Genomic DNA, 24,204 nt, shown 5'->3' with positions numbered 1-24,204 from the left:
TAATAATGTCTTTCTGCTTTTAATTTTCCTATTAAGCTGAAACTAATACACTTTTGGCCTTATTTGTGGCCTGTTTTAAATTGTATGTACCCCTTTTTGTAACAAATGCATAAAATCCGCAGTCTAAAATTACTCGATAAAGATGAGAATATACAGGGTGTCTCAACTGAAGGAGGCCACCTAAATATCTCCTTTATTTTTAATGGCACAAAATATATTTATGGCATAATTTAAATGGTATGGAAGGAGGAATATCATAGAAGAACAATTTCTTTTGTCCGGTTATTTTTTCATAGTTTTTTCAAGGCCATCGTTATTTTTTTATCGGGAAAACTTATTTTTTTCGATTCCATGTTATAGCGGCTGAAAAATACATTTGAATATGCTTAAGTCATTAACAAGATGAAATAAAAAAAAAAGTTTTCCCGATAAAAAATAACGTTGACCTCCTAATAGCTATGAAAAAATTGTTGTTCTATGATATTCCTCCCTCGGTACCATTTAAATTATGCCATAAATATTTTTTTTGTGGCTTAAAAATAAAGGAGATATTTAGTTGGCATCCTTCAGCTGAGACACCCTATACATATACATATACTATTTCAACGTCATTTTATATGTTTCTTCAAAATCGGAACTTTTAGCCCCGGTCTCCTCTTATTATCCTAGGGGTGCTATGTTTGAGAATAATTAAACCGAGGTTAGCTTCCAATGCGCAAACATTTCCGAAAGAAAAAGTCGGCGTTACTGCGAGCAGAGAGGAAGCTTCTTTTCCTAACCGCGTTAATAGCCGGGGCCTAAATAATTCGTTGCTTCGTTTCCGTGGAGATGGCCTGCAAATAGAGATGTTATATTCGGCCTGGGACAGCGAGCCGTTAATGTTGCAGAAATTGCCCCGGTGGCTGCGAACGGTCCACGATGAATATAAAATAACCAGCCCGCCATGAGAATTCCGCGTGCGCGCTGTAACCGGAAAATAATTTCTGTTTATTGACCGAGCGTTACACAATGAGTTTTCGGCTTTAATTTCGAACGGTACGCCAAAAATTGTCGGGTTTCAGCGCCGCGGAAGCTAACCAACGCAAAGGGGCGGGCCTCTAATTGCCCCTGGCCGAAAGTCGGGCGACTTTGATGCTGCGTGCACGCCGAATTTGTTACGGGGGAACGACGCCGCGCGCCGCCTGCAAACGAGTCTACTTCGTTGCAGCTGATTGTTTTAATGAAAGGTTCACCGACGTGATTACGGAAACAAAGAATGACCGCGGCCACCCCACCACAATTCCGTGTGTCTCTTTCGAAAGCGTCTTGCAAAGCAAAAACCGTTTCACCGCTGTGAAAGCAACACTTCGAACTGAAATTTCTAATTTCAGACCGTGTTCGACGCTAGGTTTACACGGGGCCAACAGTGACTTCTTTTATATTGCTTTATGAAAATACAGTAAAGTCGCGATAGTTGTCAAGTGCCTAGCCACTCCACTGCCGGCCAACGCCGCAGGGCTGCGATGATTGATCTCGGCTCTATTCAAATTTTTAAGCAATCTTTTACAATATGTATACCCTCAACAAATAATTTGTTGAATAATTAGCTAGTGTTAATCCTGTATAGTTCATGCGAAAAATATTTATGTTAGTACATAATAACATAATGTAATTAAAGCGTAGAAACTGGATTTGTCCAATCAAGAACAATCTGAATAATTTGTTAACAAACCGGGCTGTGGATTAATTTGTACACCTAATTAATAAGCGAGACGTGGGTAATGAAAGAAAGGGTCAAGACTGAGGATGTAGTGAGTGGGAGGAAAAGATCGAATCCATAAATCTAGCAAATTAAAAAGAAATGTTAGGAATAGGAAAGGATACAATAATTAGGCTAGTAATAATTAGGTTAAGAATAGAGTAGGTTAGAGTAAAAATGAGTGAGACGGAGAGAGTGAGAAAAGATATGAACCGAATGTGTGAATAAGATAGATATGTAAAGTTAGGATACTGTAAACCAAGTCACATTTGTTAGCTGTGAGGCTGAAAAATAAAGCAATAATAATAATAAGCGAGACGAAAATTGGTATCGAGTGAAAATAACAAATGACAAAAATTATCGTGAGATTAGTTGTTACATGCGAGCAGTAATTGCCAATGCTCATCACGTTCCGTCTGTTCATAGGTTTCTAAAACTGTAAATGGATTGTGAAACTTATTGTGTACCATTTTTATTTCGTGCCTGGCATTTGTGCAATTTTCCTTTCCTATCTAAAATAAACGGTTACCACTTTTTAGATTTCTATAAAATGTGCTCTTAATATGTCGAATGTCAAACTAGTAACCATTTAAATGCTTGAGATAATCTATTTGGAAGAACTGAAACTGAGAATACGATATTCATTGGAGCTGCTAATATTTTCATCCTCTTGCATCTCGTAGATCCCAACCAAAGGTGCATTAAATATATCAGTAGAATAATTAATATCTAAATATATGAATATAATTTATACATATGTATACGCGTCACGAAGTAGTTAACAGCCTGTCAACTCTCAACAACCTAAAAATTCCACAAAGTTAAAGTAATTTATTCAATGCAATTAAAATTGAAAAGTGAATTCTAACCTTCTTGCATTTTTCAGATCTTATACAAAAGTACAATGAATATATTAGCGTCAAAATTCACTTTCAGAGCTGAATAAATAATTCCGCCTCCTCTTTGTGGGATACGCGGCATTCAAAGTGTTAATGAGCTTTTTAATGACCAAACTAGAAAATGCACAGGACAATAGAATATTCTAAAAGTTTTCAATGCTGTTTTTTCATTTCTGATTAAAATTTAAACTTCTGTCATCCACATATGGGATGTTCAATGTGATGGCGTGTTAAATGTCCTTGAAACGGTAATTTCCTGCCGTTCCTTTTGAATCTCTCGTGAGCAATGTGATACACCGAAGGACAATATTATTATTCTCGAGGGAACTATTCACATTGGTTTCCGTATTCGTTCAACGTTTCTGTGCTGTGGGAATTAGGTACATAGAACAGGCCTGGACAACTTGCGGCTTGAGAGCCACAGAGGACTGCTCTCCCTACTCCTGGGTCCTCCCCACAAAACTCCTGAGTGTAGAAGGTGGGGAGATAATTACGCGGGGCCAAGCACGGTAGGAACCAGTGTGGCCAGATTGAGGTTGAAACGAACCTCATTCCCTCTCCAGGCTCTCCACCTTTATCCCCTTCCACTATCCTATTCCACCTTTCAGTCCCTATCGCGCACGCGCAACGTGTTTCCTATTCGCCTCACTCTATTCTCGTCGCGCAGTCGCGCAGTCGCGCAACGTGTCACATGTTATTCTGGTCATCAGAGAGGGGGTACTTGTATTCCCCTCGATTCCTTTTCGATTACCCCTGTCTGGTAACACTGGTAGGAGCAATATGAAATAGTCGATAGTGGGGGAATCGGTACAATGGTAGTGGGAGTCGTCCGGACCTGAGGTAGAAGGTGAGCAAGATGTTTCTCTTCTAGTTCACAAATTTAGGTAATCCTGAACTAGATCACTGGAAGATTAATTTAATTTGCATATAGAATTTATGAAACTTATTCGTGAACTTCCCTACCCATAAAATATTGATATTCTACTAAATAGAGATTCGTGACCGTTAATACGCACACTACATGATGACCCTCGGTATTCATTTTGAACTAACTTGGAGACTACACCATGGAATTTTCCCAGCGGTTCTTACTCTCCCATTATAGTATGTATATATAAAGTGTTCAGGTGTGAAAATGAACTTTATGGGTTATAAATGTTCCAGCAAAACGCACACGAGTGCCCTGGGGCAAGGCTGAAGTCGATTAATTAATCCTCTTAATGCCAGTTTTTGCGAGCCATTTAATATCTAATCGTTCCAAAATTTCCATCGGGAAATCTAGGAAGCTCCTAAATCCGGATCACCGAGTGGACCAATGCTAATATGTTTGAATAATATTTCATTGCTCTTCCTATATACATACCTACAGTCGTTAGCGCGGCATTAAACCTCCTAACGAAGCTAGAGTTGCTGCGCTCGTGATATGAGATTGTTTTTCTAAAGGCACACGATTCATACGCGACATTTATTATTACAGGAATTTCAGTTTATTGTATTAAATTTGCTATTTTACCAACGTTATCCTTATTAGCTAACCTCTTATTCCTCTATTGGTAGATTTACTAAAAACATGATTTTTACAGATGCAATTCTTTTTTCTTTCTTCAACTTTCAATTAAATCCATTGTAGAAATGCATTGAAAAAGGAGTTCAGCAAATACTTTGAGTAAAAATTAACAAAATTTAAGAAGAAATGGTGTGAATCAATTCTTTTAACTTGAAATTGATTAAAAGATTAGACAATTAGAATGTATTGAGAATAGTAATTGAAATATTTTTAAGTAAGATAGTATTTTAAGATTTAGTTTAGTTCTTGGGAATATGTATTTGACCACGTACATATTCCATATTTATTGGAATTACTGATTGAATTAATAATTGTTTGTAGCATACAGTTATCAGAAATAATTATTGATAATAATGCTTTTCATATAGGAAAATAATACACAACATTTCAATGCACAAAACAGGAATGTAAATACATAATTGAGTATACTAATAATTGAGTATGCTTGTGAAATCAAACAAATAATTCAAATGGTATTTCCAGCAATATAAATGAAATCATCAAATTAACTAATGTAACACAATTTAGGAAATACTCTCTGGAGATATTTATATTTTTTATTTCAAATGCTATGTTACTCAGCCCTCATTGTAGGAAACGGCTGGTAAAAAATAAAGTTCTTTTCATCCCTTAATAATTTTAACGAATTTGGAATTAAAAAGAAGAAAAAAAATACATATATGTATTATATATCTATGAATTCTTATCAGTAAACCATTTATCTAGAGGGCGAGTCACCTAACGTTGTCAACTCAAATATCTTTGCTGTTTTTAAAGCCTAAGTATGAAGTCTACAAATAAGGGGCTTCGAAAATTAGTGAGTGATTAACAAGTAGACTGCGAATTTTTAATGGCTACTGCAAAATAATAATGTGTCTGTTATATGAACTAGGAGTTACTTAGAAAGTTTATACGTGCATGGGTAATTATAGTCACTGAATTCCTAATGAAAGGGACCATCATTGTAGGTGTTTAAAAAAGGGTGCTTCCATTAAAAAAAAAGAAGGTGACCTTGATATCTCTAAAAAAATAACATAAAAACAAAAATATTTTTGTTATCATGTGTGAGCCCCACTGAACCATTCAACTTTGTCCTTCAGAAGATCAAAAGATACTTGGGGTGGCAACGTTAGGTGACTCACCCTGTATAGTTGGTAAATTCTGTTCGAAATCTTCATCATGATGTTGACTCGTATTTATAGGGCAAAAGGTGAGGTTGTACTATTTTGGATCTAGCTACCTAGTTTGGTGATGAAATAAATGAAACTACACAGACTGTGCTGATGACGAGGTACAATGTTAGACTACCCCTGGCATATTTATTTATCACAGCTGGCGTATAAGAGGATCTCAAACGACTTTCTCTTTTTACAGAGTACCCATTTTTATTGCTCGGCTCCAAATCGAGCGAGTACCCTGCTACTCAAGATTCGCACATCCGCAAATCCAGACACCGATAGCACCACCAGTCGGCCTACATTATTCAGATCCCATCCTCATAGTGACTGCTGTTTTCGCTTCTCGTCTAGCGTGAGCTCGAAGCTTCACCCGACTGGCGTTTTCCTCTCGAGCAGGTCCCGAAGTCAAAAAGCCAGCTAAACCGTTCGAGGTACTCTTTCATCAGCTAATGCACATAGGTCCGGTTCGTCAGTTTCCTGGCTGCTGGTTATGCGTGCCATCCGACGGGTGTGTGTGTGCGGGGGGGGGGGTCGAAGGGAGACAAAAAAAGGAAGAGATTCCGATTGTTTCAAGCGACCGGATCCTTTCGCTCCTCTGGCCCGATAAGCCGGCGCAAATTGGAACCGGAATGGAAGGTCGAACTCGGACCGAATTTTGGTTTTACACCGAACTCGTGTTAGTCTCGAGTTATTTGCAACAGGATACAGCTCTATCGCGTGCCGAATACGCCCCCGCGAACCCGGAAGCGTTGTACCGAATAACGATTCCCTTTTCACTGACCGATTAACTGATTGAAACTGATCAGTCACAATTAATTTATGACCAGATCAACGCGCTCCGCGATAGTCACGCATGATTTCGGGAACACTTGCGAGACACGAGCGACGATGTTTATGGATACATTGTGCTGCAGATTGCATTGGGTATGTCGTTGTAACTAAACGAACGTTCGTTGAGGAATTTTTTACTTTGTTGTTACACAATTGCTCGTGTTTGAACTGGCAGTCATTGGACTATGGCACTCAGTAAGTTGCATTATGGAAGAACGTTAACCCTCCGTCCCTCGTGTCAATTTGACACGGTTTTTACGTACTCTTTTAACATAAAATGTATTGTACATTTAGTATTGTTAATAGCAATATACGCGATAAAAATTGTGAAGCACATTTTTTCAAGCCTTTGACTTCTACTTCGTTGCTTTGGAATTGTTACACTACAATTATGCATTCATCTCCTTCAGAATGCAGGCAGATTTTTGAGATTGTGTTTTCAAAAAAATGTTTTCACACAGTTTGGTAGACGCACTAATACCAAAAAGAAAATATTGAGATTTTTTCAAGGGCTGATTTCACCCCTTTAATGCGAGAACTAGCATGAGAAAAACATAGGGTTGCATTAGGCATAACTTACTGTTCGACTTCCCTTGTAAGTCAAACACTTGCAAATGAAATTGAGAAATGTAAATATGCGAGCAACATATTGTGTAAATATTTGTTATATTTTCAATATTTACACGATTTTGTTAAAATAATTAGTTTTTGCGTTATAAAAAAAATATTCAATATCATAACAGGACTGCGGATCTTTATGCAAAATAAAAAATGCAGGCATTGATTGCAAGACACAGGAGCCAAATAGAAATTTCTTTCTTCTTTTAATTGTCTTATTAAGCTGAAATTATTACACAGATGTCCTTAGATCTTCTTAATTCGTTCGCTGCTTTAAATTGCACGTACCCATTTTTGTCATAAACGCATAAAATCCGCAGTCTAATCATAATTATTCATTATAATCACAAAATGTTACTTGACATTCGTGAATAATGTTATATGTTACGATAGATAGTCTCGAACAATTTTCTCTGCTTTCTACAACTTCAAATCGATGTTGTTTCGAACCAGTGAACAAAACATATATACTCAGAAAATGGAATTCATTATTATCTAAAGTATTACAAAGTACAAAGTAAAGTATTACAATTTGTTCCCTTATTTATCAAAAGCTACAGTAAATCGTTAAAATCTTAAAATATTAACCGAGTACAATTACAGTTACAAATTATAAAAACACTATCAGCAAAGTTATGGAATAAAATCAATTCTGAGTACAATTGAGTAAAGACGTTCTAGTATTAAAGGCCGTTCCGTGTTTGGCATTAAGTGCTTCGATTCTCCTTGTTCTGGGAATAATCATCCTTAATAGGCACTTCGGATATCGTCGAGAAGCAGTGAACAATGTATTCGCATTCCATTTGTGTCTAAACGCTAATCGAAGCACGTTTACTTCGTTAATAAACGATTAAAATGGATACCTTTGTTGTAGTCTCAAATAGCGATAAAAATTGTACGATATTATTACCTGTCCACATATCTTCGTCAACTTAGGCGACTTATACTCCATTTTTCCTGTAACAGTTACAGATTTCAGAGGATGCTATGACGTTCTTCCACGTCAAAGTAATAAATATACTGCCTATGTGTATGCAAAATAAAAATGTTCTGCATTGATTATTATTGGAAGCAGAAGTAAAACAAAAATTGATTTTGTTCCCTAATGACATATATATTGTCACGTTAAGAACAACATTACAATGTTCTTAAATTTTTCTAATCTTTTACTGTTTTACATTTCGGCCAACCAATTTTTTCATAAATGCATAAGGTTTCGCAGTCTAGTAATAAATGGTAGTAATAAAAGGAGGAAATTCGTAAACTAATTCCCCTTGTGGAGACATCGTAATTTTTCGAGGACATTCAAGGACGTCTCCATTTTCAACCGATTACTAGTCAGTTTTGCAATTTTACCACGTTTTTTTAATGAAGCGCCTCAAATTTTGTTAATTTAATGTTGTCAATTTACTGAAAATTTTGTAAAACACATTCAGCCGGTGTCTCATTAGTGTCTGAACTAGAACAAAGTGGATATATATTTGATTCTAGCTTCAAAACTGAGAAAAGTGTATCTTTTGCACGAAGACCATAACTGTGTCTACCATCACTGTCAAAATTTCATCCCCACTAACCCCCTTGGAAACAGTCAAACGTTAAACACGCTCAACGATCGAACCAGCCAACCAACTTTTCTAATTTTTTATTTTTTTAATGAACTTTTACCATCGTATTCGTCTCGTTCTTCCAATTAAAATGACTGCAAACACGATACAATTACTCTATAATTACTCGTGTGATAAGCGACTAAAGTTTCAGTAGCTCCTTTACTATAACTGTTGCTCGCCAGACCCGACGATGCGACAGTTACGGAGATACTACTGTAATCAAACTACACGTAAATTGTGTTATTTTATAATAACTACTCTTGGTCTTAATTTGCATGGTGGATACCAGAGTTGGGTAAAAATATAATCAACGATTGACGAATAAATTTCTATTTCAATCGTTAATCGCGATTAACAATTAATCTCCTAGTTTAGTCATTAAAAAATTGCGGTTAACAATTAAATACTTATTAATCGTTAATTGGGAATAACGGTCAAATTTTTACTTTAGGCCGTTAATTGCGATTAACGATTACATTCCTTTCCATTGTAATCGTCAATCGGATAATTGATTAATGATTAACTGCTGAAACTTCGAAATGAAATACGGAATCAAAACTGTATGAATACTAAAAAATTTAAACTGAGTGTTTGTTGAGATATATTCCTGTCAATTCTCCATCTCCGCTCTCTGTCTCTATCTCCCTCCTTATTACAATTTATGGATAGACCGTATGGCGATTAACTTCATCAATCGATTGAATCAGTCTCCGATTTTTCGATTATTTCTTCTTTTAATCAACGATTGACGATTAACTTCATCAATCGATTGAATCAATCGCCAATTTTTTGATTATTTCTTCTTTTAATCAACGATTGACGATTATCTTCATCAATCGATTGAATCAGTCTCCGATTTTTCGATGATTTTTTCTTTTAATCGTACTCATTATTCAATCAATCATGATTAAAATTTTAATCGATTAATGCCCAACTCTGGTGCATACACTCGTATAGCCCACGAATTGTTTTAGTATTTTGGTTTTGCGCGACCATAGCAGCGCTATTAAATCACAGGAGAACATTTTCAAGGTGCCTCATTAAAACTTTTCTAACTTCTGACTAAATCAATGTTTCTGCTCGAAAAAAACTACAGCACACTCTCGAAACACGCATTAATAAGTCTACGAAGTTTGCCGTTCGTATGTTCAACAGTTCCCCTAAAAAAAATTCAGAAAATTACCGGTGTTTCCCACAATGGGCAGGGTCGTTAAGAAGTCGACGGTATTTTATTCCAGGCGACGCGACGCGACCACGAAACGGTGCGGCGTTCCTGCGAACACAGGAACGGCAAAAAGTTTCCGTGGCGCTCGTCACAAGTTCGTCATCCATCCAGTTAAATTCCAGTCGGATTATCTTCCATGTTTTCCGGCATAATGTCCGCGCAAGTTGGCAAGAGCCGGCCGCTTAAACTCCGGCAATAAATGGAAAGCTGCGAGAGGGCCGTCGAAGTCTTGAAGGACAAGAACAGCGGTAAACTTGGAACATTTTCGCAGCTTCCTCTCCTCTCGTACTCTTGCACTTTCTCAGGAGAGTGCGCGCGCGCGCGTGTTCCCTTCTTTTGTCCTATAAATTCCTCGTCGGTGCTCGTCGTCCGCGTACGAACCACCTGTTTTTAAGCAGAATTTCATGCTGTCTACGCGAGAGGGAGGATGACGGACGAATATCCGCGGCTACCACGCCGACAGCGACCAACTTTTACGGAAAGTCGACTGGCAGAACTGCTGACTAGGCTACATGTACAGGCTGCCCAATTTCAAGCGATTCCCTCGAATATCTCTGTAATTATTAATAATATTTAATAATGTTTCAATAAAAAGTTACACGTATACAGCGGATTTTACACAGTTAATGACAAAAATGAGAAGGGTGTAGCTTAAAACATTAACACGAACATTGTTTTTTAAAAATGACAACACTGAATTTATTCGAGCTTGAATGAAGAAATTCATTTAATATAATTCCTATTAGAATTATATATCCTTGCAACTTCAATGATTATAAAGTAAGAAATGTGACACAATAGTGTTAAATACATTAGACGAATTTAAAAATACTTTTGTATTATTTTCAACCTATTGAACATATTAACCCTTTGCATTCCGAATTATTTTTCAATTTTATTGCAAACAACTCCCTAATATTTAACTGCTACTTATTTTGAACAATTTTGTTTACTAATTATATTAGATATACCTCTCCCAAATTTTGTTGTAATTTATATTTGTGGAACTTATATTTGTCTTTAACTAAAAGTAAGAAATTAAATACATAAAGGAAGAACCAAATACATATAAAAACCCGTTTCATTTACATTTTTCTTTCTGTGCTGTCGAGTAACACTCGACAAAAGAGTGCAAAGGGTTGAGAGAAAAAATTAATTTCTATGTCACTCTTGGTATGTTGCAATTCAGGTAGAAAATTTTTATTTTGCATAGAGATCCGCTGTCTAGTGATGAACCATCCTCAAGTATTTCAATTATTTATCTCGGGATTATTTTTCCAAAGAAGATTTTCTGATAGAACATAGAATCGTGCTAAAGGTTTCCGGTAAGTCGCGTGTTAATTAAAATTGTTTAAAAGTGGGACCATTACCTTGCACTACAAAACGTTACTCTTCCCCTCAAGCGAAGATTCCCTCGTGTGAAGTCACCGCGGAATATCAGCACCCTAATGGTTAATAATTACTGAAAACATGCATACAACGGTAATTTTTCAAAGATCCACGAAATCGTGTGTGGCATCGATGTCGCATGGGTTTACCATTTATCTCTATTACCAATTTACCAGTATTTCTGCGATCTCGACGGTTCCGTATCTCGAATGCGTAATATCGCCGAGCAAACGATAGGAGAGTCTTGACCGAGCTTCCTCGGGTTTCTTCTGCTCGCGGAACTTTTCCACGAGATTGTTTGTCTTCCCCCGCGATTCCCCGACCTTCGCGGAATATCTCGAATGCCTGAGGAAACCCACGTAGTCCTCCCTGCCCCCCCTCCTAAAAAAGCTGCGCTGAATCTCGATGATTCTTGTTCCGCGGCAATAGAGAGAGATCGATTAAATAATTGGTGGTTTACCCACCGAGTGGCTCATTCAGATCCGGCCATCTCGAAACCCTCCGCTCTGTTGGAACTGCTGCGAAGACAAATATACGCTCTGGGCTTTCGGTTTGTTACTGTATCCTAGTTAACCATTGGCTCTTCTCTGGCCCTCGACGACGTATTCCGACACACTCGAGCCCGAATCACCTCCTGGAAGACTCTTCGAAAATTGGATAGCTCATTCTTGGATATATTCGGCTCCCTGATGGACTATCAGCTCCGTTGAACTTGATTCTTTCCGTAGATACTCCGAATACTTCGAGTTCCACGGATAACTTCGCGATAGTATTCGGAGACTCCGTCGAAACGCTCCGGACAAGATAATAGGCTGTTGGGACGACGACATTCAGCTTTAGTCTACGCTCAGATGATTTACGTTCATGTTTTAGAAATTCAATTGGACTCGGTTGACGTCGGATTGTACCATTCAAAAGTCAACGCGATTTACTTCTTTTTTATAATTATGTTGAATCTTACTGTCGACGCACTTGATTGATGCTCAACTTTTTATATTTAAAATTCATGTCCTTAGAAATTGAGTTTAATACTGTATGTACATTCTAGCATGTACCAGTATATTCAGGTATATTCTAGTCTATTCCACTTGTATGCTCTTGCATATTCTGTACAGCGTATAATCCAGTACATCCAGTATAACGTAAATGGTGGAAACACAACAAATTTTTTAATAAAATGTGTTGGTAAAAACAACTTCTTTCCAACAACTTCAACCCTCCAGTGGCGGGGATAACATTTGGACAGTTAAGCATACATCAAGGATGCAATCGTCACGCACACGTCACTTGCGTAATTTTGATATTCTTTTGTCTTATAGAACTCTTACTTAATTCACTACTTCAATTTGCATAATTTTTGCATTGAACGTCTGAATTGTTCGCATCATCCAAAAGAACCGAAATGTCTAAAACATACCTACAGAATCCAAAAATCCCGGTCGCTAGAATCGGAGTACCATGCTTCAGCGACAGTTCCAGCTTCGAATTTTCGATTTCCTTTACTGAATTATGTCCGGGATACATCTGCATTTTCCGATAACCTTCGAGCAGCGGATATTCTAGGATACGTCCACCTCGCTCCTAGGTTTGCCTCGAACTCTTTCACCTTCTTCTTCAGTTCCTTCCATCGTTCCTGCTTCTCTCGCTCGGCCACCTCTGCCGGGTCCTCCAGCGTAATCTTCGACTTTCTCCTGCGGGTACCTGTCCGCATGTGGTATGATCTCGCAGATACAGTTCGAACCGTCGTCTTTGATGGGTCAGTGACTGCGTCCAATGACTCTGGTTTATCCCCCAATTTATCCAGATCGTCAACCGTCTTCTGCAGGTCTTCCTCCAGTTTCCGCTCTACCGTTCGGAAGCTGAGCTTGCCGGCCAGGATCTCATTTTGCCAAATATGAACAGCCGCCTTCGCTAACGCAAGCTCGTGTTTCAGAATGTTCGGCGGGTAATTCCTCTGTTTCAAGATATTCCTTCGTATCTCCCGGGTAGGCTGTTCGATTTGTTCCACGTAATCGGCCAGCGTTTGATAGCTTTTGCTCTCAACCACCAGTGGAGTCAGCATCTTCGGAGGTTGTAGATCCTCCGACGGATACCTTTTACGCGTACTTGGGGATCTCCGTTTCGCTGAAATGTGCAAAGGTGCGACTGTAGTTGCGGCAATGTGAGCTAACAGCTTTACCAGTTGACATAGGTACTATGCGTCCAACGAAAGATGGCACAGAGAAACTTGTAGGTACCACGTGGTATCCCTACTTCGCGTTACACGTCCTCCGCGATTGGCCGAATCGTTCAACGAAGACAGCAAACGAGCATATTGAGTGTGACTGCAATAGAACGATGTGCCCAGTCAGCCAGGCCTGCCTCGAGTAGACATCGAGCACAGCCTGCAATCGTACGATGCCAGCAGATGGCGAGCGTTATGCTGTCAGAACGCGCTCGAAGCTGAGGATGATCGGAATCTGCTCAATTTTCGACAGCACACCCTGCCAGCATAAAGCGATACTTATTTGAACGCAGAGGCATGTTGTTCTGCTGGCATAGATTGGATATTGTCCAAAATCGAGCATGTTTGCTTACTATGTCGACATTTCCCGCCAGAACCTAAGCGCAAGATCCATCTCTGCCATCTTTCGTTGGACGCATAGTACCCATTTCTTTTTCTACAATTCTTTTTCTAATGTCGAGGCTGTCGGGTGTAAACTGTGTCCCTCTCGAACTACAGCAGAACTATGTTTATCCAAACGCGTCGGGCTGGAAAGCCGTTCGGAGTTCGAAATAGAAGTTTGCTGTTTTCGTACATAAAGATTGTGAACATAAAGGTTCTCCTTTGTCGGAATCGGTACATAAAGGTTAGCCATACATGTTCTACGGACTTCAGAATACGTGTTCTTATAATCAGACAGCGGATTTTATGCATTTATGAAATCAGTAAGTGTAATTTAAAACATTGCAAGACTTTAGACGAACTTCAAAATACTCTCTTATGTATATTATTTTCAACTTATTGAACGTATTAAGACAGAGAAAATAAATTTCTATGTAACTCCGACTTGTTGCAATTCAAGTAAAATTTTTATTTTGCACATTAGATCCGCTGTCTACTAATAACTAATATAGTAAGCTGGGTTGTACATAGTTTGTATAATAGAGGCTTGGTTAAGGGTTCGTATACAGACAGTCTAATAAGTGATGGCACACACTTTAAATCAGAATAACTTTTTTATGAGTGGAGCAAGCGAATCCAATTTCACTGCCAGGGTAGACGTAATACGTTAATAATTTAGCAATTTACCAGATTCAAGCAGGTATTCGAAGTGGTGACAATGTGAATAATTTGGATGCAGCATAATTGGTACAGCAAATTGGCAGCAAACATTGACACGATAGCCAATAGAGTTTGGTACGATTTTGATTAATTTGTTGATTTTTGACAAAATATACTACAATTCAGATATCTGGCTCTGGTTTTGGATAGAAGCAGAAACAAAGCAGATCCTGCATTTTAAATTTCAATGTAAAACATATTGATAAATAGTTAATTGCATTTATTAAAATGAGTAATATTACTGCAGCAAAATAAAAAATTGTTGTATTATACAAAAATACGTATTTAAAAAGGGAAATGAAGTATCGGAAATTTTATAATGTCGAATAAAAATGCAATTTATATTGTGTCGACACTGTCTGCCAAATTATGCGGTGCCTCATATATGTTGTATTTATTACCATATCATAATTTTAAACCTGCCAGAATGTTATTAAGTCCGCAATAGGTTCGCGAACGATTCAGTAACAGTTACGAAATGAATTTCAACACCTAATAACAGAAACGATTATTTTCGACGAAATTATTCTGTCAATTTCAGGGGCGGTGAAAGACTCGAAGTTAGGTACACTCCTCCAGAAGCTGTTAAACGAGTTGTAACACTCGTTAATTTCGCAAAGAAGCTATTCATCGAGTTAATTAAGAGATTTAATGTAGTAATGGCCTTACCGGGGTTCCTGGCAGAGGCGAAACAAAATAATTCGTTGCACGCGATCTTTCTACGGCCCTGACACTAATGAATTCCGTTCTAATTTGTAATCGTGAAACTCACTCGACCGCTCTCAACTGTTCCTTACAATTCCCGGCTCCTTCCCGATATCCCATTTACATAATCTCGAATTAATTCGCGGCGAAAAATAAAACGGAAAGAAGGAGGAGAGGGTAAGGCAGTGACGTTAGGTTGCGGCTGAGATTTCACGTTTCTGAAGAGGCGGGCACAGAGAACGGGGAAGAAAAGAGTTTCCGGGTACTCGAACAATGTGCCTTCGATCTCCAGATCCACTCCTACTTCGCGTGATTAGAATGCAGAAATCGCTTTTGCGACGTTTCCCGTCGCCGATATGGAAATAAATTCAGCGCGTGCGGGTCAAACTTTGCCTCGGACCGATCCAACTCTATAAATTATCCTGTTTCACCATTTTGTTCCGCGTTTCAACTCATCCTCCTATAACTTCATACTGATTTTCAAAGTGGCACATCGATGCTTAGCAAGTAGGCTGCAAAGCTTTTTGCAACCGCACATTTACTCGCCCGCTCCACACAAAACGTGAATTCCAAAATTTATATATTATTATATTATATTGCATAATATCCTACACACAGAAAAGTAAAGAAACATCGAAAGAAAATCGAGTTTTTATTTAATTAACTACGATGCACTTCGTAAAAAGATTTGACAATGAGTACTGAATTTATATAAAATTTGTATCTCAAAAACTTTTATGAGAAATATTTTTTATACGAAAGCAGCAATTTTAAGATTCGGGCATTTTTAAAAATCGATTTTGCAACCAAAAATTCTGAAATAATTCACTGTCGTGTGTGCTATTAGGTAGAATGTTCATGAATTTTTTCGTAATTTTTTGTCAAGTAGAACAAAGGACATGGAAGATAATTAATTAAAACCTGCTTATCCTATGGAATTTTCTACCAGGAACCAACTGTTATAACCAAAAAGAAAAAAAGTCATGGAATAACAAGTATTTCATCGACCAAAATCGTATTGGTTACAAATAAGTATTATATGTAACCGAAGATTTTTTCTCTTCTTGGTAAATGTTATCGTGGAGAGAAATTTATTTCGATCCCTCATAACATTTATCAATGGGAGAAGTTTATTTCGGTCGTTCATAACAATTACGAGTGATCAAAATGAACTTCTCTCATCGATAACTACTTTGAGCAACCGAAACAATTTTTCTTCATGTGTAACAGTTATCGTGGAGTACCCAATTTTTTGATACTAATAACTGTAACTTGTAACCAAAAGGTATCAATATTTTTTAATCACCTTGTTTTTCGAATTTTTTCCTTATGTTTTGTGTAGATTATCTTCAATAATTATCAACTTTTTATTAATGATTTTTATCGTAGAAAATAGAATAACTGTCATTTCTGGTCCCTGTTTCTTTTTATTTGAAACTTGTCACAGATGGTTTTCATTAGAGACTTTATTGAAATGATTTATGTATTTCAAACACATGATGAATGCCAGAAATAAAATACCAGAAATGTCAAGCATTTTCTGCAAACAAAATGTAAAAACATTAAACGCGCCTTAAAATCGTTATACATATATCTCTCACCAGATTTCCCATGTGAGCAGAATTTAATTTTCCTCATGAACGGCACCGATAAATCAAACTGAAGCGAAGTTTCATCGAGTGAAGATTATGATTCATGGGTTCTTTTTAAAGTTTTCGCTAGGTTATTTTCGCAATCTGTTAATAAGCTTATTTTGAGATTTTAATTTGAAGGGAATGTGGGAATAATGGTGCCTGATAAGTCGATCGATTCAGTCAAGTTGATGTTTTCAAGTGAATTTCGGGGAATCGTTTGTGAACAACGATAGGGAAGCAATTGCGAGCACTGGGGACGATAAATTCGGCATTAAGTTCGAGGAACACTGGCACAGATCCCTGGACGATCGATACGGGATAGAATAAAGGCCAAGGATCACGGTACAAGGTTTGTAACCTACATTCGTATCCAGTCGTCTCCTTCAACGTGGAACCTCTTTTCGAAATTCCGCGGAAATTATTGAATAGCAAAGAAGCTATATATGCGAGCTCGAGTGACATTTCAAGTGTTCCTGTTTTATTCCCGACTTTCCGTGAGTAGCTCTGCACCTCTCTTATTTCGCCTCGAAGAGACTTCACTTAAACTTGTGAGAACCACTCGCTTCTATAGGTCATATCGAGTACGCTTCTTTCCATAATGACTTTATCCAGTAGATTTGTACCCGGAGCGGCTGTAGATCGAAGTCTCGATCCTGTAGGAGCAATGGTTCAGGAGTTATGCTTGCTTAAAGATGAGCAATCTGCAGTGTTTTTGACAGGTAAGAGCGCCGCCATATTGGTTTGTAGTGACGATCGCGAACCGCTTACCAAGCACAATAATTAATCAGTTGGTTGGTGATTAGGTCGGGGTAAGCGGCTCGCGGTCGTCACTACAAACAAATATGGCGGCGCCCTTACCTGTCAAAAACACTGAAAAATGCTCAACTTTAAGCAAGCATAACTCCTGAACGATTGATCCTACAGGATCGAAACTTCGATCTGCAGCCGCCCTGAGTACAAATCTACTAGATTACATACCAAATACACCATAATTTATAGGAGAAAGGCACAAATTTTGACTCCGGTGAAGTAAAGAGTCTTTTTCCTGCACGCCAAATCGATCTATCGCGATTCGATCCTCATTTAATCTGTTTGACTTAGAAGGGAACACGATTTTCCACATTCTATGCACTTTGTGATTAACCCTTGAAAATGTAAATGGAACGTGATTTATATATTTGATTCTTCCTCTATTTATTTAAGTCGTATTTTTAGTTAGAAACAAATATAAATTACAACGAAGTTTGAGAGCTATCTTTAATATAATTAGTAGACAAAATTGTTTGAAATAAAGTAGGAGTCAAGAAACTGTCCTTTGAATTAAATTTCAAATTAAATACTTAAAATAGTAGGAAGTTGTTGTTAACTTTGTGAAAGTAGTATGTGTTCTTTACATTTACTTCAGCATATATCTATAAATAATTATTACAAAATTTTGAGAATACAGAGCATGTTTATAAAAATGCACAAAATTTCTTATTGTAATTGCCATCGTTATCGTATTAATAAATTTGATATATCTTAATTTAATACATCTATAGTGTGTATTTTCTTGTAAACAAATATTTAAATAGTGTCATTTTTTAAGAATCTATTCAATTTTGAAATAGTTAATTACAAGTGTATAAAATGTTCATAACCTTCATTTTTTATCTCGAATAATTTAAATTTGGTCTTTGTGACTGACTTATCATGAAAATTTGCTTCCCGTTTCTTATGCATGATAAGTAGACAGCGGATCTTTATGCAGAATAAATATTTTCTACCTGAATTGCATCAAACTGGAGCGAAATAGAAATTTATTTTCTTTCTCAATATGTATAGTAAGTTGAAAGTAACATTTTTCTACTTTTTAAATTACACCTACTCATTTTTGACATAAATGCACAGAATCCGCTGTCTAATGATAACTTAAAAATTCGAAATTTTCCCATTACATCAAATAATACTTACAGCAGTATATGAATATTAGTCTACCCACTAATAATATAATATATTCAATTTGGTAATCAAATCAAGTAATTAAACATAACCAACAGAGAAATTACTTTCTTCACCTAATTAAGAAAGTTTCTATAAAAATGCATCCGCTTTAAACTGCATTCTGCACGATCTTTCAGTTTCGAAGATTGTGCAATGTGTCGAACCGTTCAGCAATTCAAAAAGGTTGGACTACTTCGGTAACAAAGAAACTTCTATAATGTACAAGACCATCAGCATTCGTAATCCATCTTCCACTAAGATTCTCAATTTTTAATTTCTGCACAAGGCCGGAACTACATCGCGGACCTTCTCTTATTTCCTGTGGGGAAGATCCTAACGAAACTTCGAAAGAAGGCTCATACAGCCGGATAAGATGGGGAAAAGTGCCATAAACCAAATTGATTTTTGATTACACCATTCGATAGGGTTTCCAAAGAATATTCTCTGTGACAAGTTTCAAATTGATACTCCTACCACACAGGGTGAGCACGATATAATTATGACTCTACATACAAAACTCTATTTCTTCTGTTCTTGCTCAACAAAGAATTACGAAAAAATTAATGTAAATTCTACCTAATAGCACACATGACAGTGAATTATTTCAGAATTTTTGGTTGCAAAATCGATTTCTTGAAATTCCGGAAGCATAAAATTGCAGATTTTATATTAAAGTTTTCAGAGAATCACGTTTATTGTCACTCATCGTGACAATTAATGTCTATCTTTTTCAGTCTTTTCGGATTATGCGAACATGTTTAAAAAAATTGGAAAAATGCATACTTCATATTGAAGGTTTAGAGATAGCAGTTTTATAAGAACTCAGTAGTTAGACATTATTGAAACAATTGTTCTGAATTTTTTATAGGAGTTCTATGTAGTATTGAAGGCGTTTGGTTTATTTATAAAAAAGGTCATTCTGATTTAAAGTGCGTGCGATTAATTGTTTGCCACGATTCATTGAATACAGGAAATCGTGGACCGTCATTTTGATTTAAATATAATAAAAGAGATATTGCTGCCACATGCAGAGAGGTGCATTGAAAATGATTGGATTTATCAAGGCAATAACGATCCGAAGCATAGCGCACGTGTCATTAAATCATTTTTATCTATCCAAAATATTAATTGTTCGAAATGGCGCCTAATATATCATGCAGAAGTCGTCAAAGAAAATTTCAAATTGAATAATGTTTGTCTTACCTTTCCAAATGTGCATCCGATGGATTGTTGAGGTTTTGCCAATTAAAATGAGGCCAAACATGACGTAAATCAGTCTACTTTTACAGACTTGATATTAATTATGTTAATTAAACTAAATCTATAAAACTAGTCCGATTAACGTCATGTTTGGACTTATTTTAATCGGAAGAAACTCAACAATCCACTGATACTGTATTAAAAAGATCAAGTCAAATAATATTGAATTTGAAGTTTTTGCATTACGCTCGCGGTACAATTTTATTATCCTTCCTTATCTATCGAGATAAGGCTCCGCCAAGCTCGAGGCACTAAGTGGCAAGGCAAGAGTAAAGATAGGTCGTACAGATTTAAGCGTAACAGATGTCGCAAATTTAACCTTCTCTGTGGGGTGCAAACGCACCCCAAGAAAGTTGACAAATGGAAGATTAACAAAAATGATCTAGGAATGCTGTCTGTGATGTTTCAAGTTTTCTGAGTATTATACATATACTTATAACTGTTTCTAAGGAAATAAGTGAGTAAGGTACTAATAAGTGACTAAGGACACAAGTGTCGATCGTATATTGTTGTTAAAAACGATATTCTTGGTGATTTCAGCGCACTGGTTCGATCAAGTATTGTAAAATAAACACTATTTGTAAATTTTCACAAAATCTCTATTTCAACCTTTCGATCTTCTTTTAGATCATTTTCAAGAAATCTTTAAAGAATTGCGCCTGTAAAGTAATAATTGATGCAAAATTTAAAATTAATGTGGATTTTAAACTACGTGGGATAAATGCTACTTACTTGCTTAGTGCAATATAAAGTAATATTTCATATTATGAATTTTAATGAAACACGTATTGATGCTATGGCAAAGTACTACGCAATGAATATGCCATACGATGGTATGGTATAAATCCACATTAATTTTAAATTTTGCATCAATTATTACTTTACAGACGCAATTCTTTAAAGATTTCTTGAAAATGATCTAAAAGAAGATCGAAACGTTGAAATAGAGATTTTGTGAAAATTTGCAAATAGTGTTTATTTTACAATACTTGATCGAACCAGTGCGCTGAAAAATCATCAAGAATATTATATACTTATCTTTTAAAAAGCAATGAAATTCCACAAATACTTATGCGAACAAATTTTTTCTTCCATTTTGCTCTAAAAATGCATGGGGTCCAATTACCCCTCTGTATACGGTTAACATTAGTATAGCAGTACACAGAGAGAAGGTTAAGTGAGGACTACTGTATATGACCAGCACTGTAAGTCGTTGGCTCTGAAGAGGTTCAAGCTGCTTCCGATTCCCCGCGCGGAATAAAGATCTCGCGTCGAAGGGCGTCGCGGCTCGAAACGCGAGGGAAGGGAAAAAGGAAGAAAGATGACGGAAACAGGCACGGAAAGGAAATTGCATTTCATCGAATAAAATGCGATTTTCCGCAACTTTCGACCAGAAACAGACTTACCCATTACGTCCTTGCAACAAATTTCCGGCTTGCAGACTTCCATCGGGCAAGTCTTCAAGATCGAGCGACGTCTCGCCCCTCTGGCCCTCTCCGCGGCTTGATCGACGGTCATGATGGGTTCCATCTCCAGTAACGATTCGTCAACCGCCAAACTGCTTCTCTTCAGTCGCTTCAGCGGCGGCTTTCTGATCCTGATGGCCCTCCCACTCCGTTCTCTCGTCAGTTCCTCTTTCTCGGTCTCCTTGGGCTGGTCTTCCGATTTCGTCACCACTCGCAATTCCAGCAATGATTGAACCGCCGTCCTGTCCACTGAGTCGATATCCTCCATTTTCGCGGCTTCCTGCTCGAAAAAGTCAGTCGCGTTTGTACCGGTAGAATGATCGTCGGTTTTGTATTAGTCCGAATCACGCCATTTTTTCTGTGTTGTGTTGGTAAACATGTTTGAAAAGTGTCTGTACATTGGTTGTCGTATTAGATGTTTAGTTTATTGTCAACTTTCGAGAAGGTTACATGTGTTCTGGTACGATCAGACGTTTGTGCCGAAACAATTCATGGATTTTGCACCTGCTCACACCTCATTGCTTGTCCGTGATTTTTTTGGCCAGAACCAGCCCTGTAATGATGCCCCAACCTCCTATTCACCTGACATGGCCTCGTGTGACCCTTTTTTGTTCCCAAAAATAAAGACTACCTAAAAGCTATCCCAAAGATCGAGTTCCAGACGTGTTTCGGAGATTGAAAAAGATGGGCTGCTCTTTACTTTACCGGACTCAAAATTTGTGCCTTTCCCCTATAAATTATGATGTATTTGGTATGTAATTCAGTAGATTTGTACCCTTGGCGACTGCAGATCGAAGCTTCGATCCGCCCCAAGTACAAATCTACTGGTTTACGTACCAAATACATCATAATTTATAGGAGAAAGGCACAAATTTTCAGTCCGGTAAAATGAAGTTTACCCGAAAGAAGCGTGTAATAAGTGTGTAATACCTAATGTAGACTCTATTTTGAAGGAGATAACATTCATGTAGACTGTAGACGAATGAATGTCTCATTCTTCAGACCTTTAACTACGTCGGACAGCAAAAATTTTACGACGCGCAAAATTTTGAAATCGACTTTTTTCCGACTTTTCCGGCCAAACAGCCCGCTGTGCGTGGGTTAGATTGAAGCAACGACAGTCAATACAATTTTTACGGTAATTGTAATTTCGAATTTACCTGTTCCACAATTTCAAAATAACGTTTCTGCACAGCGGAAAGCTCAGCGTCCACGAAGAAGGACTCTTTCCGTCGTGACTTGACCCTCTTCAGCTTCTTGTCTTCCTTCAGCTTCTTGTCCTCCTTGTGTTTCTTCTTCGCATCATCTCTCTTTTTCTTTCCTTTCGATTCGTCTTTCACTTTGATCTTTGCTTTTGGCTTTGGTTCGAGCTCCTCCTCGGTAGAACTATAGAGCAACCGCAGTTCCCTCAGCCGGCTGTCCAACACCTTCTCGAATCTGCTGCTCCCCTCCAAATACTGGGAAGAACGTAAACACGATCTTGAACATTCTGACAGCTCGGCCGAGAATCGATTTCCCGGAGAATGCTCGGGATGCCTCGACTTTGAAGTCCACCGATTCAATTTTTCGCCGGCGAAACTAATCTCGCGATACGAGAGAACTTCCGCGCGGAGGCATTACTTTTTCATGCTGTTCGATTATCGAGTCGTTAAGACCGCCACTCGAGAAGTATTGGGAACCACGGGAGCCGTTTACTCTCGGAAAAGAAAAGAAACAATCTAATCCACAGAAGCTTAAAAGTGTTGCAGAAAAGATCCGAAGATAATACTTCTACCATTTTTGCAAAAATTGAGCATTTTGCTAGCGACTACGAAACACAAAATGTATGTATTTTTACTCATTTTTGCAACGACGCAAATTATCTAAATTTATTGCATTTCCTTTTTGATCTTTCGCAATATTTTGAGCAGTATTAATTTAGAAGACTCGAATGGAAACGAAGAATTTTCTATTAATAACCTAAATGAGGCGAGTAACATTTTTCTAGGACGTACAGTTTTGTTGTATCAGTGAACGAGAGCAAAGTTTTTTATTTTCTTAAGAGAAAGAAAAGAAGAGATCTCTAATTTTGTTCTGTGAGACTTCGAGTCGCACAATAATAGCAAAACGGGAAAAAACAAGATTATAAAACAAAAAACAAATAAAGAATAGAAAAACAAATGATTCGTGACTTTTCTTGCAATTTTAATGTGTGAATTTCTATATTCATAATTGAATGTAACTTACATAACTTAAACGAGATTTATCTTCCCTGCTAAACGTGGTGAGACCCTCCAGACACTCCAAAACGTACACCGTACCCTTCGAGCTTCCAACTGCGATTAATTCACCATCTTCGTGAGTGCTGATAGCGGTCAAGCTATCACTGCAGACGTGAATCGACGTCAATGGCTTCTGCATACCCGACAGAATATCGAACGCTTCCACCAGACCATTTTTCTTCGTGGTGTAAAATATCGAGCCCCTAGATTTGCTCCAACAGCCGCCAGTTAAACTTTCGTTCTGCAGGCTGCTCAAAATATTCAAATTCATCAATCGTTTCTTATAACTAACTGCGGATTTTTATGCAAAATAAAAAATGTTTGCGTTGATTGCATGACACAGGAGCCAAATAAAAATTGTATTCTCCTTTTAATTATCCTATTAAGCTGAAACTAATACATTGATGTCCTTAAATGTTTTTAACATGTCCACTGCTTGAAATTATATGTATCCATTTTTCTCGTAACTGCATAAAATCCGCAGTCTACTTATAACTTATGCATACATGACAGGTAAA

At 37.4% G+C, this 24,204-nt stretch overlaps 2 protein-coding genes across 6 annotated transcripts in view; one reads left to right on the top strand and one right to left on the bottom strand.

The window, feature by feature from the left end:
* The window catches only part of LOC143215015 (furin-like protease 1), a 549,701-nt gene that overhangs the window by 406,102 nt on the left and 119,395 nt on the right, over positions 1–24,204 (top strand). The window lies entirely within an intron of this gene.
* LOC143215017 (dynein intermediate chain 3, ciliary-like) overlaps positions 6,920–24,204 on the bottom strand; it is a 23,603-nt gene continuing 6,318 nt past the window's right edge. The window contains exons 6-15 of one of the 2 annotated variants that reach the window (XR_013010254.1): positions 23,652–23,934; positions 22,586–22,882; positions 21,366–21,705; positions 12,470–13,176; positions 11,517–11,864; positions 11,226–11,433; positions 11,034–11,108; positions 9,622–10,217; positions 7,742–7,788; positions 6,920–7,647 (exon numbers count right to left, since the gene is read on the bottom strand). Coding sequence is in view for 1 of the 2 variants with exons in the window: in XM_076436693.1 (XP_076292808.1) it covers positions 12,560–13,176; positions 21,366–21,705; positions 22,586–22,882; positions 23,652–23,934 (1,537 nt within the window). In the remaining variant the exon portion in view is untranslated. Of the gene's footprint in view, positions 7,648–7,741; positions 7,789–9,621; positions 10,218–11,033; positions 11,109–11,225; positions 11,434–11,516; positions 11,865–12,434; positions 13,177–21,365; positions 21,706–22,585; positions 22,883–23,651; positions 23,935–24,204 lie in introns of those variants that run through there. The other variant, XM_076436693.1, reaches the window with a different exon arrangement.

The sequence above is a fragment of the Lasioglossum baleicum genome, chromosome 13 (assembly GCF_051020765.1).
Source record: "Lasioglossum baleicum chromosome 13, iyLasBale1, whole genome shotgun sequence".
Classification (NCBI taxonomy): domain Eukaryota; kingdom Metazoa; phylum Arthropoda; class Insecta; order Hymenoptera; family Halictidae; genus Lasioglossum; species Lasioglossum baleicum.
The sequence above is the reverse complement of the archived record's forward strand: the minus strand, read 5'-3'. Positions and strand labels throughout refer to the sequence as shown.